The sequence below is a fragment of the Haliotis rufescens genome, unplaced genomic scaffold (assembly GCF_023055435.1).
Source record: "Haliotis rufescens isolate VD_foot unplaced genomic scaffold, xgHalRufe1.0.p SCAF_23, whole genome shotgun sequence".
Taxonomy (NCBI): Eukaryota; Metazoa; Mollusca; class Gastropoda; order Lepetellida; family Haliotidae; genus Haliotis; species Haliotis rufescens.
The window spans coordinates 519983-547784 of NW_025963924.1; the positions used below are offsets into that span (position 1 = coordinate 519983).

Below are 27802 nucleotides of genomic sequence, written 5' to 3' on the forward strand. Positions count from 1 at the left end.
GGTAACACTGTAGAGTACTGGGGCTCCATACCAACCATCACAGATGTCGAGGTAGGTAACACTGTAGAGTACTGGGGCTCCATACCAACCCACACAGATGCCGAGGTAGGTAACACTGTAGAGTACTGGGGCTCCATACCAACCATCACAGATGCCGAGGTAGGTAACACTGTAGAGTACTGGGGCTCCATACCAACCATCACAGATGCCGAGGTAGGTAACACTGTAGAGTACTGGGGCTCCATACCAACCATCACAGATGCCGAGGTAGGTAACACTGTAGAGTACTGGGGCTCCATACCAACCATCACAGATGCCGAGGTAGGTAACACTGTAGGAGATATGGGGCTACATACCAACCATCACAGATGCCGAGGTAGGTAACACTGTAGAGTACTGGGGCTCCATACCAACCATCACAGATGCCGAGGTAGGTAACACTGTAGAGTACTGGGGCTCCATACCAACCATCACAGATGCCGAGGTAGGTAACACTGTAGAGTACTGGGGCTCCATACCAACCATCACAGATGCCGAAGTAGGTAACACTGTAGGAGATATGGGGCTACATACCAACCATCACAGATGCCGAGGTAGGTAACACTGTAGAGTACTGGGGCTCCATACCAACCATCACAGATGTCGAGGTAGGTAACACTGTAGGAGATATGGGGCTACATACCAACCATCACAGATGCCGAGGTAGGTAACACTGTAGAGTACTGGGGCTCCATACCAACCATCACAGATGTCGAGGTAGGTAACACTGTAGAGTACTGGGGCTCCATACCAACCCACACAGATGCCGAGGTAGGTAACACTGTAGAGTACTGGGGCTCCATACCAACCATCACAGATGCCGAGGTAGGTAACACTGTAGAGTACTGGGGCTCCATACCAACCATCACAGATGCCGAGGTAGGTAACACTGTAGAGTACTGGGGCTCCATACCAACCATCACAGATGCCGAGGTAGGTAACACTGTAGAGTACTGGGGCTCCATACCAACCATCACAGATGCCGAGGTAGGTAACACTGTAGGAGATATGGGGCTACATACCAACCATCACAGATGCCGAGGTAGGTAACACTGTAGAGTACTGGGGCTCCATACCAACCATCACAGATGCCGAGGTAGGTAACACTGTAGAGTACTGGGGCTCCATACCAACCATCACAGATGCCGAGGTAGGTAACACTGTAGAGTACTGGGGCTCCATACCAACCATCACAGATGCCGAAGTAGGTAACACTGTAGGAGATATGGGGCTACATACCAACCATCACAGATGCCGAGGTAGGTAACACTGTAGAGTACTGGGGCTCCATACCAACCATCACAGATGTCGAGGTAGGTAACACTGTAGGAGATATGGGGCTACATACCAACCATCACAGATGCCGAGGTAGGTAACACTGTAGAGTACTGGGGCTCCATACCAACCATCACAGATGCCGAGGTAGGTAACACTGTAGAGTACTGGGGCTCCATACCAACCATCACAGATGCCGAGGTAGGTAACACTGTAGAGTACTGGGGCTCCATACCAACCATCACAGATGCCGAGGTAGGTAACACTGTAGAGTACTGGGGCTCCATACCAACCATCACAGATGCCGAGGTAGGTAACACTGTAGGAGATATGGGGCTACATACCAACCATCACAGATGCCGAGGTAGGTAACACTGTAGAGTACTGGGGCTCCATACCAACCATCACAGATGTCGAGGTAGGTAACACTGTAGGAGATATGGGGCTACATACCAACCATCACAGATGCCGAGGTTGGTAACACTGTAGAGTACTGGGGCTCCATACCAACCATCACAGATGCCGAGGTAGGTAACACTGTAGAGTACTGGGGCTCCATACCAACCATCACAGATGTCGAGGTAGGTAACACTGTAGGAGATATGGGGCTACATACCAACCATCACAGATGTCGAGGTAGGTAACACTGTAGAGTATTGGGGCTCCATACCAACCATCACAGATGCCGAGGTAGGTAACACTGTAGGAGATATGGGGCTCAATACCAACCATCACAGATGCCGAGGTAGGTAACACTGTAGGAGATATGGGGCTACATACCAACCATCACAGATGCCGAGGTGGGTAACACTGTAGAGTACTGGGGCTCCATACCAACCATCACAGATGCCGAGGTGGGTAACACTGAAGGAGATATTGGACTACAAACCAACCATCACAGATGCCGAGGTTGGTAACACTGTAGAGTACTGGGGCTCCATACCAACCATCACAGATGCCGAGGTAGGTAACACTGTAGGAGATATGGGGCTACATACCAACCATCACAGATGCCGAGGTAGGTAACACTGTAGAGTACTGGGGCTCCATACCAACCATCACAGATGCCGAGGTAGGTAACACTGTAGAGTACTGGGGCTCCATACCAACCATCACAGATGCCGAGGTAGGTAACACTGTAGGAGATATGGGGCTACATACCAACCATCACAGATGCCGAGGTAGGTAACACTGTAGAGTACTGGGGCTCCATACCAACCATCACAGATGTCGAGGTAGGTAACACTGTAGGAGATATGGGGCTACATACCAACCATCACAGATGCCGAGGTTGGTAACACTGTAGAGTACTGGGGCTCCATACCAACCATCACAGATGCCGAGGTAGGTAACACTGTAGAGTACTGGGGCTCCATACCAACCATCACAGATGCCGAGGTAGGTAACACTGTAGGAGATATGGGGCTACATACCAACCATCACAGATGCCGAGGTAGGTAACACTGTAGAGTACTGGGGCTCCATACCAACCATCACAGATGTCGAGGTAGGTAACACTGTAGGAGATATGGGGCTACATACCAACCATCACAGATGCCGAGGTTGGTAACACTGTAGAGTACTGGGGCTCCATACCAACCATCACAGATGCCGAGGTAGGTAACACTGTAGAGTACTGGGGCTCCATACCAACCATCACAGATGCCGAGGTAGGTAACACTGTAGGAGATATGGGGCTACATACCAACCATCACAGATGCCGAGGTAGGTAACACTGTAGAGTACTGGGGCTCCATACCAACCATCACAGATGTCGAGGTAGGTAACACTGTAGGAGATATGGGGCTACATACCAACCATCACAGATGCCGAGGTTGGTAACACTGTAGAGTACTGGGGCTCCATACCAACCATCACAGATGCCGAGGTAGGTAACACTGTAGAGTACTGGGGCTCCATACCAACCATCACAGATGTCGAGGTAGGTAACACTGTAGGAGATATGGGGCTACATACCAACCATCACAGATGTCGAGGTAGGTAACACTGTAGAGTATTGGGGCTCCATACCAACCATCACAGATGCCGAGGTAGGTAACACTGTAGGAGATATGGGGCTCAATACCAACCATCACAGATGCCGAGGTAGGTAACACTGTAGAAGATATGGGGCTACATACCAACCATCACAGATGCCGAGGTGGGTAACACTGTAGAGTACTGGGGCTCCATACCAACCATCACAGATGCCGAGGTGGGTAACACTGAAGGAGATATTGGACTACAAACCAACCATCACAGATGCCGAGGTTGGTAACACTGTAGAGTACTGGGGCTCCATACCAACCATCACAGATGCCGAGGTAGGTAACACTGTAGGAGATATGGGGCTACATACCAACCATCACAGATGCCGAGGTAGGTAACACTGTAGAGTACTGGGGCTCCATACCAACCATCACAGATGCCGAGGTAGGTAACACTGTAGAGTACTGGGGCTCCATACCAACCATCACAGATGCCGAGGTAGGTAACACTGTAGGAGATATGGGGCTACATACCAACCATCACAGATGCCGAGGTAGGTAACACTGTAGAGTACTGGGGCTCCATACCAACCATCACAGATGTCGAGGTAGGTAACACTGTAGGAGATATGGGGCTACATACCAACCATCACAGATGCCGAGGTTGGTAACACTGTAGAGTACTGGGGCTCCATACCAACCATCACAGATGCCGAGGTAGGTAACACTGTAGAGTACTGGGGCTCCATACCAACCATCACAGATGTCGAGGTAGGTAACACTGTAGGAGATATGGGGCTACATACCAACCATCACAGATGTCGAGGTAGGTAACACTGTAGAGTATTGGGGCTCCATACCAACCATCACAGATGCCGAGGTAGGTAACACTGTAGGAGATATGGGGCTCAATACCAACCATCACAGATGCCGAGGTAGGTAACACTGTAGGAGATATGGGGCTACATACCAACCATCACGGATGCTGAGGAGGGTAACACTGTAGGAGATATGGGGCTACATACCAATCATCACAGATGCCGTGATGGGTAACACTGAAGGAGAAATAGGGCTACATACCAATCATCACAGATGCCGTGATGGGTAACACTGTAGGAGATATGGGGCTACATACCAACCATCACGGATGCCGAAGTAGGTAACACTGTAGGAGATATGGGGCTACATACCAACCATCACAGATGCCGAAGTAGGTAACACTGTAGGAGATATGGGGCTACATACCAACCATCACAGATGCCGAGGTGGGTAACACTGTAGAGTACTGGGGCTCCATACCAACCATCACAGATGCCGAGGTAGGTAACACTGTAGGAGATATGGGGCTACATACCAACCATCACAGATGCCGAGGTGGGTAACACTGTAGAGTACTGGGGCTCCATACCAACCATCACAGATGCCGAGGTGGGTAACACTGAAGGAGATATTGGACTACAAACTAACCATCACAGATGCCGAGGTTGGTAACACTGAAGGAGATATGGGGCTACATACCAACCATCACAGATGCCGAGGTTGGTTACACTGAAGGAGATATGGGACTACATACCAATCATCACAGATGCCGTGGTGGGTAACACTGTAGGAGATATGGGGCTACATACCAACCATCACAGATGCCGAGGTGGGTAACACTGTAGAGTACTGGGCCTCCATACCAACCATCACAGATGCCGAGGTGGGTAACACTGAAGGAGATATTGGACTACAAACCAACCATCACAGATGCCGAGGTTGGTAACACTGAAGGAGATATGGGACTACATACTAATCATCACAGATGCCGTGGTGGGTAACACTGTAGGAGATATGGGGCTACATACCAACCATCACAGATCCCGAGGTTTGGTAACATTGTAGGAGATATGGGGCTCAATACCAACCATCACAGATGCCGAGGTAGGTAACACTGTAGGAGATATGGGGCTACATACCAATCATCACGGATGCTGAGGAGGGTAACACTGTAGGAGATATGGGGCTACATACCAATCATCACAGATGCCGTGATGGGTAACACTGAAGGAGAAATAGGGCTACATACCAATCATCACAGATGCCGTCGTGGGTAACACTGTAGGAGATATGGGGCTACATACCAATCATCACAGATGCCGTGGTGGGTAACTCTGTAGGAGATATGGGGCTACAAACCAACCATCACAGATCCCGAGGTTGGTAACACTGTTGGAGATATGGGACTACATACCAATCATCACAGATGCCGTCGTGGGTAACACTGTAGGAGATATGGGGCTACATACCAATCATCACAGATGCCGTTGTGGGTAACACTGTAGGAGATATGGGGCTACAAACCAACCATCACAGATCCCGAGGTTGGTAACACTGTTAGAGATATGGGACTACATACCAATCATCACAGATGCCGTGGTGGGTAACACTGTAGGAGATATGGGGCTACATACCAATCATCACAGATGCCGTGGTGGGTAACACTGTAGGAGATATGGGGCTACAAACCAACCATCACAGATCCCGAGGTTGGTAACACTGTAGGAGGTATGGGACTACATACCAACCATCACAGATGCCGAGGTAGGTAACACTGTAGGAGATATGGGGCTACATACCAATCATCACAGATGCCGTTGAGGGTAACACTGTAGGAGGTATGGGGCTACATACCAACCATCACAGATGCCGTGGTGGGTAACACTGTAGGAGATATGGGGCTCCATACCAATCATCACAGATGCCGTTGTGGGTAACACTGTAGGAGGTATGGGGCTACATACCAACCATCACAGATGCCGTTGTGGGTAACACTGTAGGAGGTATGGGGCTACATACCAACCATCACAGATGCCGAGGTGGGTAACACTGAAGGAGATATGGGGCTACATACCAATCATCACAGATGCCGAGGTGGGTAACACTGTAGGAGATATGGGGCTCCATACCAACCATCACAGATGCCGTTGTGGGTAACACTGAAGGAGATATGGGGCTACATACCAATCATCACAGATGCCGAGGTGGATAACACTGCACTGTAGATAGATACATTAATAGATTTCAATGTTCGAGACCATATGTATCATTCCCCTAGTGCCTGATAACGCTTGGGTTTAATACTCCCCAGGGAGCTGAGAATGAAATTTTAATCCACACTGATTCAAGAACTTGGGTACTAGCATTCACAGGTATAATGAATGGCGTATTGGAAATGAAGGTTCCACTGTAGATTTTATGAACGATGTATGTGTGTCATGAGTCGAGTGTGTTGCTAAGGTAACTGCATGCTCTTATTTCCCCAGGTGAAAAACAGAATCGAAAGATGTAAAGACAGTACATATGTGTTATGGTACTGTGACTTGAAACAGAGGCCAGCGCTCGGTGTTGTGTAAGTGACGTATTTTCACAGGTGTCTCTAGCTTTGATTAAACAAATGAAATTGTATGTCCCTTTTCTTCCTAACAACCCTCTCACTGTATATAAACTCGCGTATATTGGTGGTTTAATCAGTTCATCTAGGGGCGGTGGGGTAGCCTTGTTGTAAAAGCGTTCGCTTGTTACGCCGAAGACCCGCCGTGAAAGTGTTGGAATATTGCTAAAAGCGGCGTGAAACCGTACACACTCACTCACTCACTCAGTTCAACTGACGCAACATTAATAAGTGAGTGAGTGAGTGAGTGAGTGAGTTGGGTTTAACGCCGCTTTTAACAGTATTTCAGTTATATCACGGCGTGTCAGTTTAATGTGGGAGGAAAGCCCGAAGTGATTCAGTTAAAGCGTGAATGATGAATGCAACATTAAAGGTGATGAATGTATAAAGTATTTGTAGTTGTAAGTTATACTCTCTCTCTCTCTCTCTCTTTCTCTCTCTCTCTCTCTCTCTCTCTCTCTCTCTCACACACACACACAAACACATGCACTCGCATGGGTGATCCGGTGACAGTAGACTGTACAGAGTTGCCTCCCTTCCGTGCTACAACCCTCTGATTGTTCACACAGCCGTGCTCGTGGGCGTTGCACACGTGGTCGCCGCTTCCGACCTGTTATTAGGGATTTACTCCCACATTAAGCTGCCATGATAAAACTGAAATAATGAAACCAACGTAGTCACTCGTTGACATCCCACTGTCATATTCTTGGCGTTCATTTCGAGATGAAATTTGCTATACAGATCAGTCTTGTGGTGAACTGGTGCCTTTTGATGATTTGGGATATTGAAAAATACTGAACAGCTATATATCCTTATGCACTGAGCTGAAGGTATCTGATGGCAGAAGTGGGGGTATTAGTAGCCATTACCGAATTACACCAGATCGGGGCATGTGTCATGACTGATGACTATTGTTTCATTTGAAGTATTGAAGTGCAAACTTTTAAAAGTATTTTGTCTCAACACCAGACCCCTCCCCCCCCCCCCCTCCCCCCTCTCACACACACACGCCGTGATATAACTGGATTACTGATAAAAGCGGCGTTAAATCCAACTCACTCACTCACAACAGTTCCCAATAACGCGTTCAGCACAATCGGAAGGCACCCGATAAGACTCAGCGCTATGTTTTGTTTTAGATTATTTTTTGTACAAAATATCAACAAATAGCTCAATTTACAAAGCCTGTCGCTCACATCATCGACCACTAGTCTTCCCTTCCCTGTCCTATTTAGGTCGTGATCAAGCTGTGATATTAATGATTATTATGAATCCCATTCACTGTCGTTCTTCCGTCCGTAGGTATAACTCTTCGTTCAGGACCTTCCTTATCTGGAAGAGGTCAAGTTACAACGGCAACAAGTTCTACATATATCAGGACCAGAAGGAAGCCCTCACTCTGACAGAGCTGCTAGATTATCACCTCAAAGATGGAATAATACTCAGATGCCCCTACAGACTGAAAATCATGCTAAAATACCCTTTTCTTGAATGAAGATAGAAGCAGATGTGTGTGGATAGTTAATGGTCAGCTGATGTTGACAAGAACTCACTCTTCCGAGGTGAAGGTGCAATGGGGTTTAACGTCGCGTTGAAGGTTATTTCACTAATACAGCATGCACGGGTGTGCGAGTGCGTGCTTGCCTGCTTGTACTCGTCCGGACTTACGCCGATTGTATAGTGCTAACCCATTGAGATACCACGTCGTAGTTTAACATGAATACCCTACTCAGACACAGTATACTGACGCCGAGCCTATCGGTACTGGTTTAATCCCCTTAATGCCGAATGCCAGGCAGGTAACAAGTACATGTACCATCTTTTAATGTCTTTTTGTAAGACGCGGCCGGGGATAGAACCACCAACCTTCCGCTCTCCGGGCAGACACTCTATCCTCTAGACCACGGATGCGGTTGACTCTGGAGAAAGCCAACAAGTCCGTACAATACATTACACATACACTATTTTCATTGGCATAGTTATTAACACGTGGAATGCAAGAGTTGGGCATTGGTACATAAATTACCCACACCATTCGCATATGTGTGCGTACTGTTCAAACTAACTTTAAAAAATAGCTAGCCATCTGACTTTTCTGCTGGTCACGGGCCAAAGGATCAGCGGTTGTGTCGCTCATTAGCCTCTAAGTGAAAGAAGTCGAATATGACAAGTCTCGAATATACGCCATGTCTGTCTCGAATACCAGCCAGATAAAACAACGCTGTTGTGCAATGATATTAAACTGTTAGACTTGCCAAATTCTAATGCTGCCCATACGATAAGAAAAGTGCTGAAAGAGTAGATTCTCATTGAGGACTTTACGGTACCTAACTCTTTCAGCGAGAGTCGTTTTATTATCCCCCGCCCGCCCTTGGGGGTACACTAGACTTAATCTTCTGTAATGAGCCCATCTCAACTAGAGTCTTTCCAGTTCCATACACTGACCATCATCTTGTGCGGGGTGTGACGGAATAGGTGTAGTATATTTAAGTGACTATCATTATTTCTTTGTATGTTAATCAATGTGGTAATGAACTGAACTTTTTTAATCTTAATATTTTGCATTTAATCTACTATGTCCAAAGCAACATCTTGGGTTTGAACTGGTAATGACCATAGTCACATATCACATACTAATACCATTTATGTTTCTTAACAAATATTCCATGAAGATATTATTACGAGTCAAAATGTGACTTGCAATGTTTTGTCTTTCTCCCACCCTAATGAATTCAGTAGTAAATGTAGGAACTGGTTTTGTCAGTTTGTACTTCCATCATGTTTTTGTGGAGAAGGTTTCATTTGTTTTGTGTTTTGCAGCATTATATTTTGTTTCTTCAGGATATTTTGCATTTACATCAAGTATATGCTCCCCTTCTGCCTTTTACTCCTCACAAAATTTTGAATATTTTCAAATGTATTTGTTTGTGTGATCAAATTTCACTGTTGTTGACATGACACTTCATTTGCTGGGCAGGAGACTTGGCCAAGTTAGTGGCAAACTCTTCTTTTTTTTACAATTTCCATGACAAGTCCCACCTCGGTTAAAAAAGGTTAGGTTTTTTTAAAGATTTAATTATGTTATAAATTCTGCAACAGGGGCGGGGGATATAGCCACTTTAGTGGCAAACTCTTGTTTGTTATTTGCTTCTGGAAGATGTCAATTTTGTGAGATGTTTCCTTGTGTATATTTAAAGTACTGAATGCCCTGGCGAATCAAAGTTGGCATTTAGATTTAGCATTTACCAAACTGTTCAATCATTTACTTGTAATATTTCTACATACAGCAGTATGGCGTACGTTATTGTGTGCAATGTAAAATGTGCAGTGTACGACGTACGGTGTATGGGCGACAGCTATTAAGCTTCAGTGTACAGGGTACTGTATATATAGGCTATGATATCTTGTGATGTACAGAGTACGATGGACGTGATCAAAACTCAATGATGATGTTTATCGCGAGCAAAATGGATATTTCTGTTAAAACGAAATTTGTAATTTTTGTCATTACTGTGATATACCTTATCTGCGGAATGATCGCGAATACATAGGCTGTCGCTATATTGAAAACAGTATGAAAGTACTTAATCTTGCTTTTAAATATTCCTCTTTGAAGAACTTACAGTGAACATACGTACCCTGTTTGTGTAGGTAAACGAGTATTCTGTGGTTAGCGAATGTTTGTTGTTTAACGCCGCGCACAGCAATATTCGTAAATAATGGATTCTGGACCAGACAATCCAGTGACTGACATCATGAGCATCGATCCACGCAAAAGGGATACGATGACATGCATAGTCCAAGCAGTTGAAACTGGTATACTGGAATTGAATATAATGAAAGATTTTGTCCATATTGCAAATCAAGGGGTCCTTCCTTTATTGAAGATGAATTCCATGTGTTATTTGTTTGCACTATTCATAGAGAAATAAGAACAAATTGTATTGGTACATTTATTCATGAACCGTATACAGCACACTGTAGTGATTCTTTTTCAAAATGAACAGGGAGCCATCTATAACATTAGTTTATTTCTGTATTATGTCTATAAAACTAGCATTGCTAGAAATATAAAAAACTTTTAACAATGAATTAAAAAAAAGAGAGAACAAATCTGAAAATGTTTGTAAATGCGTTCGCATAGATATTCAATCTGTGTATTTTGGACCAAAGGCCTTATACCGAATATATTTGTCTTGTCCTGTCTTCAAGTAAAAAACTTCATGAAGTTCACTGACATTAGTTTATTCATGTGCATAACTTATATTCCACAGAAGACAGTGTTTGTTGTTTAACGCCGCACTCAGCAATATTCCAGCGATATGACGGCGGTCTGTACATAATCGAGTATGGAGTATCGAGTATGCAGTGAGTAATGTCATGAGCATCCATCCATGCAATTGGAACACGTTGACATGCATCAACCAATCCAGCGAGCCTGACCACCCGATCCCGTTAATCGCCTCTTACGACAAGCATGGGGTGCTGAAGACCGATTCTACCCCGATCTCCACGGGTCGGTTAGTGAATGAGTGCCATCGAATACCGTGGCACACAGCAGGTCACATCTCAACCATCCGATCCCCAATGTAGCAGCTTGCGTGACTGGCATGTTGTTCTGGTGACATATTATAGACGTATAACAATATAGTAGAACATATCTGTTCAGTTCTTCAATAATAATATAAAGGGATGATTCTTGTACTTACCTTCTGGTAAAAACGTCACTCTGGCCTCAATCGATGAACAGAAAACATTTACATACGATTCTCAAGGGCTTTGGGGTAGCCTAGAGTTTAAAGCGTTCGCTCGTCACGCCGAAGGCCTGGGTTAAATTTCCCACATGGGCACAATGTGTCAAGCTCATTTCTGGTGTCCCCCGCCGTGATATTGCTGGAATATTGCAAAAGGCGGCGTAAAACCATACTCATTCATTCATTCATTCATAGTAGCTTTACACAAAAATTGATTGTTTTCAGAAAATGAATTTGAATGAAATATAAATGAAATTAAACCAAACGTGTTTGCTTATTTTATTACATCCCGTGACCTTCAGATGGGGTCAAACCACTATCGGTCGGCCCGGCAAATCCCGCGAGACAATGTTATCAGTTTCCTTCTGATAACATTGAAGTATTTAATGTGTAGACAGCCTGAGATATTCAAGAGAACAATCAGGCGTAACGGTGCATTCGCTGGTGAATCAGACCTATATTTACACCTATACGGGAAACACTTTAATGGCAGTTGTCTTTTGAGGGTCGCTTTTAGTAGTTTTGTATGATAAATCCTAATGTCAAATTTCTATTTGTTTGTTGTAACGCCACACTATAAGATGGCGGTCTGAAAATAATAGAGTCTGGACCAGGCAATCCCGTTATTGATTTCAAGAGCATCGATCCAGGCAATTGGGATACAGTGACATGCATCAACCAAGTCAGCGAGCCTTGACCACCCGATCCCGTTAGTCGCCTGTATGACAGGACAAAAGACATACAGCATGGCAGACCAGGGCATGGTATGACAGGAAGGATATACTTGTTAGAAAGTGAACGAGTGAATTTGGTTTAAGGCCGCTTTGAACAGTATTTCAGTTAAATCACGGCTTGTCAGATTTATGAGGGAGGAAAGCCCGAAGTGATGCATGTCTTATACGAGTTGATGCAACCAACGGGCACAGGTGTGGTGCTGACAAACCCAGAAACGTAATCGGGGAACCGAGATTCGAACCCACGATCCAAAGGTTTCTAGCAAGCCCACGTGAGGCAACTCGGCCCGTGAGGCAAGGCCACCAGTGCCCCCAATATGTTACAGCATATTTGATCAACAGAAAACGGCATGTCAGGGCCCCTTTGCACGAAGCAACCTAATCTGAAGATCTTTATTTTAACTCCAGGATGAATGGGGGTCCATTGTATGAAGTGATAGGAAACGGTAGGACATGAATGGTATACAGAACACACCACGTAACCGTTTTGGCTATGTTGCACACAGTAGTATATGACATTATCTATGTTGCGATGGGGTAGCCTAGTGGTTAAAGCGTTCGTTCGTCACGCCTATGACCCGGGTTCGATTCCCCACATAGGCACAATGTGAAAAGCCCATATCAGGTGTCCCCCGCTGTGATACTGCTGGAATATTGCTAAAAGCGGCGTAAAACCATACCCACTCTATGTTACAAAAAAATCGTGGTGTGTGTTACACACAGTAGTATTTGACATTAACTATGTTACACACAGATGTAAATTATATGGTGTGTGTGGCACACAATAGTATATGACATTAACTATGTTACACACAGATGTAAATTATATGGTGTGTGTTGCACACAATAGTATATGACATTAACTATGTTACACACAGATGTAAATCATATGGTGTGTGTTGCACACAATAGTATATGACATTAACTATGTTACACACAGATGTAAATTATATGGTGTGTGTTGCACACAATAGTATATGACATTAACTATGTTACACACAGATGTAAATTATATGGTGTGTGTTGCACACAATAGTATATGACATTCACTATGTTACACACAGATGTAAATTATATGGTGTGTGTGGCACACAATAGTATATGACATTAACTATGTTACACACAGATGTAAATTATATGGTGTGTGTTGCACACAATAGTATATGACATTAACTATGTTACACACAGATGTAAATTATATGGTGTGTGTTGCACACAATAGTATATGACATTAACTATGTTACACACAGATGTAAATTATATGGTGTGTGTTGCACACAATAGTATATGACATTAACTATGTTACGCACAGATGTTAATTATATGGTGTGTGTTGCACACAATAGTATATGACATTAACTATGTTACGCACAGATGTAAATTATATGATGTGTGTTGCACACAATAGTATATGACATTATCTATGTTACGCACAGATGTAAATCATATGGTGTGTGTTGCACACAATAGTATATGACATTAACTATGTTAAACAGATGTAAACGACGCGGTGTGTGTTGCACACAATAGTATATGACATTAACTATGTTACACACAGATGTAAATTACGAAGTGTGTGTTGCACACAGTAGTATGTGACAATATCTATGTTACACACAGATGTGGAGCGATCGGGTAGCCGAGTGGTTAAAGCGTTGGCTTGTCACGCCGAAGACCCGGGTTCGATTCCCCACATGGGTACAATGTGTGAAGCCCATTTTCCGGTGTCCCCTGCCGTGATATTGCTGAAATATTGCTGAAAGCGGCGTAAAACCATACCCAGTCACTCACTCACTAACGGATGTAAATTACGTTGTGTGTCACACACAGTAGTATGTACCATTATCTATGGTACACACAGATGTAAATGACGTGGTGTGTGTTACAGTAGCATAGGACATTATCTATGTTACACACATGTAAACGACGCGGAGTGCGTTACACACAGTAGTAAAGGACATTATCTATGTTACACACAGATGTAATTTACGTGGTGTGTGTTACAGTAGTACATGACATTATCTATGTTACACACAGATGTAAACGACGTGGTGTGTGTTACAGTAGTACATGACATTATCTATATAACACACAGATGTTAACGACGTGGTGTGTGTTAAAGTAGTACATGACATTATCTATATAACACACAGATGTAAACGACGTGGTGTGTGTTACAGTAGTACATGACATTATCTATATAACACACAGATGTAAACGACGTGGTGTGTGTTACAGTAGTACATGACATTATCTATATAACACACAGATGTTAACGACGTGGTGTGTGTTACAGTAGTAAAGGACATTATCTATATAACACACAGATGTAAACGACGTGGTGTGTGTTACAGTAGTACATGACATTATCTATATAACACACAGATGTAAACGACGTGGTGTGTGTTACAGTAGTAAAGGACATTATCTATGTTACACACAGATGTAAACGACGTGTCATGTGTTGCACACAGTAGTATATGACATTATCTATGTTACACACAGATGTAATTTACGTGGTGTGTGTTACAGTAGTACATGACATTATGTATGTTACACACAGATGTAAACGACGTGGTGTGTGTTACAGTAGTACATGACATTATCTATATAACACACAGATGTTAACGACGTGGTGTGTGTTACAGTAGTACATGACATTATCTATATAACACACAGATGTAAACGACGTGGTGTGTGTTACAGTAGTACATGACATTATCTATATAACACACAGATGTAAACGACGTGGTGTGTGTTACACACAGTAGTAAAGGACATTATCTATATAACACACAGATGTTAACGACGTGGTGTGTGTTACAGTAGTAAAGGACATTATCTATATAACACACAGATGTAAACGACGTGGTGTGTGTTACACACAGTAGTAAAGGACATTATCTATATAACACACAGATGTAAACGACGTGGTGTGTGTTACAGAAGTACATGACATTATCTATGTTACACACAGATGTAAACGACGTGGTGTGTGTTACAGTAGTAAAGGACATTATCTATATAACACACAGATGTTAACGACGTGGTGTGTGTTACACACAGTAGTAAAGGACATTATCTATATAACACACAGATGTTAACGACGTGGTGTGTGTTACAGTAGTACATGACATTATCTATATAACACACAGATGTTAACGACGTGGTGTGTGTTACAGTAGTATAGGACATTATCTATGTTACACACAGATGTAAACGACGTGTCATGTGTTGCACACAGTAGTATATTACATTATCTATGTTACACACAGATGTAAATGACGTGGTGTGTGTACAGTAGTATAGGACATTATCTATGTTACAGACAGATGTAATTTACGTGCTCTGTGTTGCACACATAGGACATTTCACAACTTAAACAATAAGTGTAAAGACGTATTGTGTCTTGTATAGTGATACAACAGGTATTAGCTAGAAGTAAGGCCCACAATGGTGTACAGGATGTGTTTCAGTCAAGATAGTGAGTGAGTGAGTGAGTATGGTTTTACGCCGCTTTAAGCAATATTCCAGCAATATCACGGCGGGGGACACCAGAAATGGGCTTCACACATTGTACCCATGTCGGGAATCCAACCCGGGTCTTCGGCGTGACGAGCGAACGCTTAAACCACTAGGCTACCCGACCGCCCCCAGATAGAGTGAGGTAGTAGTATTCAATGCTGCTTTCCTCGGGTAATTTATGCTTTATTTGATCATACGCTATCTTTAGAGGAGAAACAGATTTCCTGGCGTAGGCGTCAGTGTGAATTTCAAATATTTAATTCTAATCTAAGTGGTTATAGTTTGACTTATGATATTTACTTTGTGGGTAAATATTCGTCATACTGATCACAGGTTAAGGAGAGTTTGTTTGAATACAATGATAAAACATCCCACTCATTCAACTGTGACGTCGTAGATCTCACTGTCACTCGTTCTCTGCTGATTCAATAAATGCTTTCCAATATATACTCTGCCAAACACGAAATGCAAAAGTAGTAATCGTAAATATCTAACAAAGTGTTGCCTACATCCATACAAACTTAATACCAAAGATTAGTTGGTCATTTCTGCAGAGATTGGGATTGATTTGTTCGGGAAGGACGGGGTACTGCAGAAAGTTGATGAAAAATCAGAACAACACAACCACGTAAAAGCCTGACGCAGGGATACAACAACATAATATGCACATTTAGCGTCACTTGTTGGGCTATAAAAACGTTGGGTTTCATTTGCATTTGACGTGGGTCAATGATGTGTGCCAATTGTGAACAATAGATTACCATCTGTGTATTATTTATATGATATATAGAATATACATCTAAAATCAGTTTTGCGTTTAATTTTTTGCAGAGTATACATTTGTACAACTGTGTTTTCAATGTAGGATTCCCCCTAATCAATGTTGGGGTAGTCGTAGGTTTGTTTGTGTTTGACTCCAATCAAGGTCTGTTACAGATACGCATCTCAATGGTACAAACCCTCTCTTCACAACGTCAGTGGAAATTACCACTCGACAGACATTCATAATCAGGTCATGTGAACGCAATTAACGACAGGAACGTTTTGGTGCAGCTCACCCTATCGCGTGATATCCTGTATCGGAAGGTTTTCCTCGTATTGATTGAAGGTGTAAAACCCCACACTGAATGACGACAGAGCATAGCGCATCACTCACCATTCATCCGTGGGTGCTCGTAGACTGGAGAAATAATGCTGACGGTAAGTTGTGAAGTTTTTTACCATTGAAACGTGTTGTCATGCTCACCGATGTGGTTATTACGCATAAGCAAACATGTAGCCTATAAACAATACAATGTTTTACCGCGCTTCTTGTATGTATGTATGTATGTATGTATGTATGTATGTATGTATGTATGTATGTAAATATACACACGAACACGATGTACATATATAAATTAAGTCTTTTGAAGAAGTAACCATGAATATTTTGAGTGTCTTTAGCTATGTTTTGACAAATATTAATTTTAAATGTGATGGTAATTTCATCTTTAACACGGATTGTGATCGTACCTAGACGGTTCCCAAATACTCGTTCCGTTTCTAACACGAACTATCATTTGCCCTTACCAAACGACCTCAGCAATTGACCACATGCTATTTCAAAGGTTGAGGGGAACTGGGATTTTAATGAAAAACACAAACTGACTCCGAAAATGCTGGAAAATATCTGTATGCTTCAACCGTTTGAAAAAAAGAAATTCTCTGCCAAAAAAAACAATATTGTTGCAGGAGGCTTTTTTAAACATTTAAAAACAATTAGCCTTATATTCTCACACACAAAATAGTTTTCAAAGAAAGTATTCATCAGGAGTAAGCATATAAAACGTTGTTCCACATAATATAGAAGTTGACATCCATACATTCTCTCTTGTGTGTATCACTTCTAAATGCCATCATAGACTTATACGAAGATATACTCTGCTAAAAAAGAAACGCAAAGGTGATTTTAGATATATATTTTATAGATCATATAAATAATCAACAGATCGAGTGTTCAAATTGGCACACATCATTGTCATTGACCCAGCGTCCACTTGGCACACATGCAACAGTATATTTTCACCGCCGACGATGCAGGTCCTGTCAAACTGCTCGTCTAGCGCGAATACCTTCAGCGCATTAACAGTTCCTCACCGTCTGGACTGATATCCTACGAAATCCTGGTATTGCCGTAGTCATAGAGGTGGTCGTGGATGTTCTTTCACGAAAGTGACGCAGCCGTATGCTCTGTCCTGTGCTCTAATAGTGATACGATGTCGACCGATTCTGGAAAGGTCACGGTTCCACAGTCTTGCAATGGTGCTTGATGCTACGTTGAAAAACCTGGCTACAGCTGAAGTCGATTCTCCTGTTTGCAGTCGGCCGATGGCGTCGTTGCGTTGGGCTTCCGTCAGTCGTTGCATGTTTTCGCTGTTCACTTGGTGTAAGATTGTGATGGCATGTAAATGTAAACCCAACGATTTATAGCCCAATAAGTGATTGAGAACGTTCATGACGATTCGCGCTGTGTGTTATCGGGCGTTGTCTTGCTGGAACATGTTCCGAGAGTTTTGTTGCAGGTACGGGTGAACACGTGCGAATTACCTCACCCACGTAGCGTTGAGCCGTGAGTTTGGTGTTGTAAACTACGAGATCAGTCTTCTGCTGTCCACAGATATCGCCCCAAACCATGACGCTACCACCGTCGAATGGTACGACCTCCGGAATGCAGCAACGTGCTTCTCGCTCTTCACGTCGAGGCCTAATATGAACTCTGCTATCAGGACTGAAGAACCGGAGTCGACTTTTGTCCGAAAGAGTACGCGTTCTCAGTTGGTGTTCTGCCATGGGCTGACGGTCCGTTTCCATCCCAGTCTTTGACGTCCATGTTGAGGCGCCAAGACGACACTGTATGAGGGCAGGGTAGTCTCCTTGATACAGTTGTTGTTTTGTGGTAGAGCGTCCACCCTGAGAGCGGAAGGTTCGGGGTTCAATCCCCGGATGCTTCATACCAGAAGACATTAAGAGATGGTACTGGTTGTTACCCTGTCTGGCGCTCGGCATTAAAGGGCTAAAACAAGGACTGGTCGGCTCGGAGTCAGTATACTGTGTCTGGATGTATCTGTTTCCCAGGTGTGTGTCCGGTACCGGTCTTCGTTGGATGTCGTGACGGATGGTCTGCCACTGCTAGGCCTGTCCACGGTAGGGCCACTGTGCCAACAACGTAACCTCAAGTACTGTCGGAAACGCTAGAAAACTGCTTTTTGCCTGTTAAGACAGGATATTATTTTTCACAGACTGTTGTTATTGAAATATCGAGTAACTACCGATCGCCCTACCTGTTGTTTGAAGTATTTCAGTCACAAGGAGTCCTATCCACAAATTTACAGGGACAAATTCGAACGAAAACAGGAAGTTCACATTTGTTCCGTGTCCAATGATGACAGTCTGAAACGGACTATAGAAATATGCACACGTGACTCCGTTATAATGATAATAATGTAATCTTCATAAAACATCTAATCCACACACAAAAATCATTTTGAGAAAATTCTGCATGTGCATCTTCTAAAATGACAAAATGACGCTGCGTTTTTTTTGGTTAACATTGCTCCCAGGATGCATGTAACATTACACTTGCATAGCCATAACCATGGTACACGATATGCAGTCTGTACTGGGAAATGTATACAAGTTCTTTACACTTAAAGATAGAGGGAAACCATTTATTAATTTAGATAGGGTGAATGACTGAACTGCCCAAGCTATGGGGTTGTCAATTCATACTATCAAGTCTACAGTATGGTAAGAAAACAAAACAAAACTGGGAAGTAAAAGGATATCAGACAGCTGTGATACAGGGTGATTAGGCGAAAAGCGTACAAGCTTTATGAGCAGAAGGTTACACTGACTTGTAGTAGAATTTGGGAGGAATTAAAGATACAATCAATGTTTCCCGGACTGCACTAACCATTGCTCTCCAAGAGATGGGATTTCGATACACCGCGCGTGGCGATGACCGAGCACTTTTCAGGGGAAAATATTCCATCCATTCATAACTATCACAGTCAGGGCGTCCAGATAATTTTCCTTGATGAATCATTCCACTGACTACATATGGCTATCGGCAGATGGACAAAAAGCACCCATGGTACCATCAGGTAAAGGTAATCGTGTCATTGTGTTGCACGCTGCAACCCATGATATGGGGCTTATTGATGGATGAGTACGAGTTTTCGAGGCGAAAAAGAAAACCGTGTTCATAGACTGGTTGCAACTTCAGCTATTGCCTATTTAAAAACAACGCCAGTGTTATTGTCATGGATAACGTCAGTTAATATAATGTCCGGGAATCAGATACTGTCGCCCAAACCATAGTCTGAAGGCGACCATACAGGAATATATGACATTGTCGACTTTAGACCATATGAAACGAAAGTTCAACTCATAGAGAAAAGTCGGCTGAATAAGAAACCAGTAAAGTACAAGATATATGTGCTGGCGGAACAACACGGTCACGTTGTCTTACGTACGCCAGTCAGACACTGTGAGCTAAACCCTGTTGAGCCCATCTTGGCTAAGTGTAATGGGTACGAAGCAAGACATAACACAATATTCAAAAGTACAGATTCATATACGTCATCAGCGGAGATGAATGCTACCTCAAGAAACCATCTGTAGAACAACAAATACTTCTGAAATTCCAAAACCGCAAACTTCCAATACTCATCCCGTTTCATAGCTCTTAACTAGTCCATCATGTTTCCAAGCAAATATAATGCAGTACATATCCTAAATTGCTACCCCATAAACGCATGTCAATTAAGTACAATAACAGCAATATTTTGAGACCACCCCCAACTCGGTGACATTAGCACCTGGGAGAATGCACGGGACGGTGTGGGGTCATCACCTCGGGACAGGTGTTAGGTAATTACCTCAGGTTATAGGTCATTTCATACATGCATGACACAACACGGATATTTTCTAAGTTTATCATCATTTTACCAGTAAAAGAACATTTTAAGGGTAATCAAAATGTCAGTTACGACAGGCTAGATTAGGTCATTTCGCGTTATTTTGATATATGCTCTTTTTATAGTTATATGACTCGTATTTATTACATGAAGCCACAAAATCAGTTTTCAAGCATTTCCGACAGTACTTTAGTGATTGTTGTGCGAGTACAACCGAAAAATCGTGACACGCTGATTTGTGTGCCACGGGAGACAGCGATGCTACTTTTATGTCCTGACTTTCCAAATCACATCGTGTTGCACGTGCATAGAACTTTCACGGTTAAAGTCACTTTGCACGAGGACCAGAAAGGGGGCTTTGAGAAACCCACGTGTTGGTTGCGGATTGGTTATTCATTTATAGCAATTTTGTAACAATATATTGATTTTAGATTACGACAAATTTTAAGTTAAAGTTTGGTTTAGTTTCCTTAGCCCTTGGGTGTTCTAATTATAAAATATATCTGTTCTCAATACAATGCCCATGCAAGTCTTTAATATTTGGCAAGTCTAGATTACTCTCAGGGTCTCTGAAAATAAAAAGAGTTTCTGGGATCCGTTTTATTATAAACTGAACCGCTTACAGGATACAGATACAGTAATTTTGCTCGACAAATCGCCCGGCAAGTAGCCAGTACATTTCAAGTCAACGTAGTAGTGACCATATACAGGATCCAGCAACGGTACCAGACCACAAACACTACAGATGACCGACCACGTAGTGGAAGACCAAGGGTCGCCACCCGACGTCAGGAACGACGTTTGTGCGACAGCGTCTTCAAGATCGCTTTGTCACTGCTGCGGAAACCGCTCAACAGACCATGGGGACACATTAGCGCGGACACTGTGCGTCGACGACTGACGACCGGACACTTCCACTGTCACAGGCCACGCCGAGGACCCATTCTGACACCACGTCATCGCCGGGACCGTCTTCAGTGGGCAACACAGCACCAGCATTGGCGCCACCAGCAGTGTAGAAGAGTCCTCTTCTCAGAGGACGAGAGCCGTTACTGTATCTAAACAGCAGATGGCAGAGAGAGAGAGAGAGAGAGAGAGAGAGAGAGAGAGAGAGAGAGTCTGGCGACGCCATGGGTGTAATTGGTGTAATTGGTGTAATTGTCTTTCACAGAGGCTCGGCCCTGTGGTCTTCCAGAACATCGGTCCAAGGATAGGCAATGGTGTCACACCAGCTCGGTACATTGATCAAGTCTTGAGACCACACGCCATACCTCATATGGCATGTCGCCGCAACCACGAGTTTCAGCATGATAACACCCGTGCCCACACTGCGAGAGCAACGAGAACCTTCCTCCCGCAGAATGGCATCAGAACCATGCAGTGGCCCGCCCTCAGTCCCGATTTAAATCCCATTGAGCACCTTTGGGACGAGATTCAAAGACGGCTGAATAACGTCCGACCAAGGCCGACAACTGCAGCTGAATTGCGTCAGGCGTTCCTCAGAGTGTGGGCTCAAGTGCCTATGGCCTTCATCAACCGCCGTTGCATCGTTGTATCGACGTTGCACGGCAGTCATCAATGCACATGGCGGACACACGAGATACTGACTTGTGATGCCATTTTCTCAGAGACGAGTGTTGTGTTTCACTTTAAGAACATTTGACACTTTAATTTCAACCTTTATGATCAGTTTTGCCAAGTTTCATCTTTTTAATATGTCTCAAAGTATGTGTACGGTGTTTGGTCAAATGAGGTTTCTCATATATCTATCCACTGTGACGTTTCTTTTGCGGTTCAGTATATATAGATAATTTAGTGTTGTAAAGTATGTTCATTTCAGAGACTAGATATGTTAGTCAACACAAATCAGACATTACTTACCTTTCAAAACATCTATACATGAAGCAGCTGGAATAAAAACTATTGTCATGCAATTTTTAAAATATTCAAATGTTATCAGATAATGTACAATACGTTTTCTATGGACATACATAAATCGGCTATATATACAGTTACTACAGGTTCTATAGGCACAACTGTACAATTCGGCACAGTTCAACTGTGGCTCACCTCCTGTTTATAAACCAGTTAGTGAATAAATGTCGACGTATACTAAAAGTTACTGAACAATGTGATTTGTCATGCTCGCTGTTACCATTTCCTTATATACGTAGCGTCTATTAATCCTGATATCGCATATATATGTGATAACATATAACAAAACTAGGCGAATGAGATAACAGGAAATAACATGGATTTATATTATGTACTACTACTACTACTACTACTACTACTACTACTACTACTACTACTACCACCACTACTACTACCACCACTACTACTACCACCACCACCACCCACTACTACTACCACCACCACCCACTACTACTACCACTACTACTGCTACCTCCACCACACACTACTACTACTACCACCACCCACTACTACTACCACCACTACAACCACTACTACTACCACCACTACAACCACTACTACTACCACCACTACAACTACTACTACAACCACTACTATTTCCACCACTACAAGCACTACTACTACCACCACTACAAGCACTACTATTTCCACCACTACAACCACTACTATTTCCACCACTACAACCACTACTACTACCACCACTACAACCACTACTATTTCCACCACTACAACCACTACTATTTCCACCACTACTACTACTATTATTTCCACCACTGCTACTACTATTACTACTACAAACAGACCTAGTCAGGCCAGTGCTGTAGTGCTGCTACTAGTACCACTGTTACTACTACTACTACTACTACTACTACTACGACTACTACTACCTTCTCTGCCCTACTACTACTAGTAGTAGTAGTAGTCGTAGTAGTAGTTCTATTTGCTTGTTTTATTGCGTGTTTAAGTCCGCACTCAGCAATATTCCAGCTATATGACGGCGGTCTGTAAATAATCGAGTCTGTACCAGACAATCCACTGATTGATATCATGAGCATCGATCAACGCAAATGAGATACGATGACATGCATCAACCAAGTCAGCGAACCTGACCATCCGATCCCGATAGTTGCCTCTTACGACAAGCATAGTCGCCTCTTACGGCAAGCATGGGTTGCTGAAGACCTATTCTACCCCTGATCTTCATGGGTCGTTAAGCAATGTAATATATACTAATGACGACTAATGATCGTCACGGGTGTACTATTAGTACTACTACACAAAACAATAAAAGTAGTAATAACAACACTTAAAATGTGTACACTTGTGAAGCAACAACAACAACAACAACAACAACAACAACAGTAATGTCATGTGTCTGCACTACATTCTATTGTAGGTGTGCCTGTGGCTTGTCGCCGTAGTGGTCGTCGTTGCGAGTCCCAAACAATTGTGCCCCAACCAGTCGGTGCCCCTGGAGGAAAGCATGTTCCTGGTGCCCCAACTGTCCAGGAACAACATCCCAGGGTCACACCCCCACTATGCCTACCTGACCGGGGAGAGGACGTGTCGGCCACTCGGTTTGTCTGGGGGTCGGGTCTGTCCTTGGCACTACCGCATCAACCACGATAGCGACAGGGAACCCAGCTTGATCATTGAAGCTATGTGTAGTTGTAGCCAATGCAGAAACACGGTAATCTATTTGGTTAACTTGCTTTAAATGAATGGGTTTTCAATACTAAATGAGTTATATAAATATATAGAGTAACAACAGAAACGTTTACCTTGTCGCATAATTTCACAGATGTAAGGCGCGGTCGGGTAGCCTTGTGGTTAAAGCGTTCGCTCGTCACGCCGAAGACCCAGGTTCGATTCCCGACATGGGTACAATGTGTGAAGCTCATTTCTGGTGTCCCCCGCCGTGACATTGCTGGAATATTGCTAAAAGCGGCGTAAAACCATACTCACTCACTCACTCACAGATATAACGTTACACTTTAATTATCAATATTGTCATTGTTTTAATTTCAACAAAGGACTAGGGTAGCAAATTCGTCAAAAGCGCTGAGTCTCTACAGACACGTGTCCTTGGTTGAAATGTCAGATGACTGTGATCCTTCGTCACATCAGGATGACAACGAACTCAAAATGACCACTAGTTTTAGTTCGTAATAACCGTAGTGCGTTATAAGCATATATACATATCTATACTAAACAATTCGTTCGTTATTTCGGTCAGTTCGTTATAAGCGTGTTCGTTATAAACGTGGTTAAAGTAACTGAAATAGTATTTAAACTTTCTCACAACTCATTATCTATTTCTTCACAGAATATTATTGTTACTTTTGGTCGAATATCATCGATACCTGATAGTCATGTCAGAGTTATTCATCAACTGGGGCGGCCCAGTCGTCTAAAGCGATTCGCTGTGTAGAGTTGCGTCCCTTGGTCACGCCAGAACCTATGATTGTGGGTTCGAATCCCGGTTCGTCCCGATTATGTTTCTAGGTTTGTCAGCACTATACCCCTGCTCGTGGGTTTCACCGAAGTGGAAAACGTCTGAGACTTGCATCACTTCGTTCTTTCTTCCTTCATTAAGCTGACACGCCGCGATATAACTGGAATACTGTTAAAAGCGGCGTTAAACCCAACTCACTCACTATTCATCAACCTGTTCCTTGGTCTAATGATAGAGCGCCTGCCTCGAGAGCGAAATTGTTTTATAGGCATTACTTAGATGTTGACGGGTGACAAAGTAAACGTCCTGCACTGCATAACACGGAAAATCATCGGTGAAAATAAAACCCAAAAGAAAAATCGTTACGAGGGATATTTTGATCAATAGGTTCCGAAAGTATTCTTATGCAAAATCAATAATTATTGCCATAGCGTTATGGGAAATCTCCGATGCCATAAGATACTTAACGTTTTTTCTTGTGTCTCATCTCAGAGAGGCGCCTGTAAGCCTGTGTACGTCCCAAGAACGGTGCTGCGACGTCATCGACGACGGAACTGTTTGAAATGGGCAGTGGAGCGATTTTCAGTGGCATGTACTTGTCATGTAGATGCAGTAGGAAGCTCTCCTCCAGTCCTTGATCGCAGGACAAAAACATAATTTTATGTATTTTGTAAATCGAATTGCATCAGGCACAGAGTAATAAAATTATAAATATACTGAAACACTTTGAAAACGCAAAATCAATTTTAACTCGAAATCAGAAAAGGTGTGTTTTCAATCTCCAAACACATCGCATGAGATTCGAAGCAGTTTGATATTGTTGCGTTTGATAATTTCATGCCAAATACCCTCAAATTAATTTGATTTTTGTGGCCAAATATTACAAAACATGGAGTATTCGTTTTCAACGTGTTTCAGTATATATCACTAGACAATCGCAATTTCTCCTGTTATTTATCCTCAGGTCGTGAGGCGCCTCGTGAGGTGTGTGTGTGTGTCTGTGTGTGTGTGACAATGTTACTTGTGGGGCGGCATGAGTTAAGCCCTTTTCTTGGTATATTTTCTGGAATATTGCAATATTATACATCGGCTTAAAAGCATACCCGTTAACGCTTACGTATATAAATAGCCGGATACCCTCAACCTGCCCAACACTATCAATGTATTCTCCTTAATATGTACTGAGTGAGTGAGTGAGTGAGATTATGTGTTACGTTCGATTAACGGTATTCATGTATATAACCACCGACCCCTATTAAGCTGGTGACATTGATCGGGACCGATGTAATTCGACGATGGTAAATTCGATTGCAATGACTCGATGGTAGCCATCGAGCGATTTACAAAGGTTACAAGACCTAGAGTATCACGAGATCTAAATACGGCATTCCCGTTCTGCACATGACGCCAGTGTTGTAACAATCGGTTCCGACGTATTTGCAGACCCCCCGTGACACTTAAACAGGGAACATTTTGCAGTGGAACCTCGCGTTCATGCACCATTATAATAGTAATACCGGCGTTACATCGAAGGGATAAACATGATATCATCGTACATTTTTTATAATAAATTAATAATAATAATGATGATGATGATGATGATGATGATGATGATGATGATGATGATGATAATACATCGTTAAATAGTCCCCTAAACGACCTCCATAACAAAAATACACGCATGTAAACTTGCGAAACTGCATGACGTCCATTCCACCAGTACACAAGGGCAGAATTATATCAAGGTTAAAGTAACACACTTCATGAAGTTCACTGACATTAGTTTACTCATTTGCGTGACTTATATTCCTCAGAAGACAGTGCCGGATATATATTACAGTTACTGTAACCTACTTTAAGTTCATTGACACTGTTGAGTGTGGGATACGTTGTTTTCTGAACAAACTTGGTCGTGGTGCAGTCAAGTGGTTAAAGCTTTGGCCCATCACGCCGATCCCCACGTTCCATTCCCCGCGTGGGTACAATGTGTGTGAACCCAAGTCTGGTGTCCGCCCGCCGTGGGTTTTGTAGAACCCAACTCCCTCGTTTACAATGTGTGTTTGTTGTTTAACGCCGCACTCAGCAATATTCCAGCGATATGACGGCGGTCTGTACATAATCGAGTATGGAGTATCGAGTATCCAGTGAGTAATGTCATGAGCATCCATCCACGCAATTGAAACACGATGACATGCATCAACCAAGTCAGCGAGCCTGACCACCCGATCCCGTTGGTCGCCTCCTACGACAAGCACAGTCGCCTCTTACGGCAAATATGGGTTGCTGAAGACCTATTCTAACCCGGATGTTCATGGGTCCACTCGCTTACCGAACAGATATGTTCAACAATATCACTAAATAGGTGTCAAGGTTACCTTCACCCGCAGTGACTCAGTTTGTACCGGGTGATCATCATGGCTGGCTGGTTGTGGATTGTAGATGGATGTTTGATCCAGAGAAAATAATGTCTTTAAACGCAAAGGCAGTTCTAACCTACCAGACAACAGGAAGTATACATCCATGTTTGATCGTGGCTAAAATGAACAAAGAAATGGTTATGAAATGATGTGTATGATGTATAATGGTGAGGTGTCATAGTTGTGTCTTGGACCTTATTATTGCGGTGTTTCAGTGACCGATTTCTGCCTAGTAACGTTTTGATAATTATAATGTTTGTAATGTTTTTGGTCAAATCTAATTTTCAAG

At 43.1% G+C, this 27802-nt stretch overlaps 2 protein-coding genes and 1 long non-coding RNA gene across 4 annotated transcripts in view; all 3 read left to right on the plus strand.

Annotated features, from left to right (window-relative positions):
- The window catches only part of LOC124140126, a 32890-nt gene extending 21146 nt beyond the window's left edge, over positions 1-11744 (plus strand). For both annotated transcript variants that reach the window (XM_048401615.1, XM_048401614.1), the window contains exons 9-10: positions 6608-6693; positions 8038-11744. In XM_048401615.1, coding sequence (XP_048257572.1) covers positions 6608-6693; positions 8038-8230 — 279 coding nt within the window. In that variant the 3' untranslated portion in view covers positions 8231-11744. The remainder of the gene's footprint in view (positions 1-6607; positions 6694-8037) is intronic.
- Positions 5-4570, plus strand: LOC124140127. The gene is made up of 2 exons (XR_007222746.1): positions 5-3529; positions 3585-4570. It is a non-coding gene; the product is annotated as an uncharacterized LOC124140127 (long non-coding RNA).
- Positions 11745-16792: 5048 nt separating the features above from the next.
- LOC124140193 lies at positions 16793-26033 on the plus strand. The gene is made up of 3 exons (XM_046507608.2): positions 16793-16948; positions 24038-24331; positions 25589-26033. Exons 1-3 carry the CDS (start codon positions 16940-16942, stop codon positions 25751-25753), a joined length of 468 nt encoding a protein of 155 aa, XP_046363564.1. The 5' UTR covers positions 16793-16939; the 3' UTR covers positions 25754-26033.
- The last annotated feature ends 1769 nt before the right edge of the window (positions 26034-27802 follow it).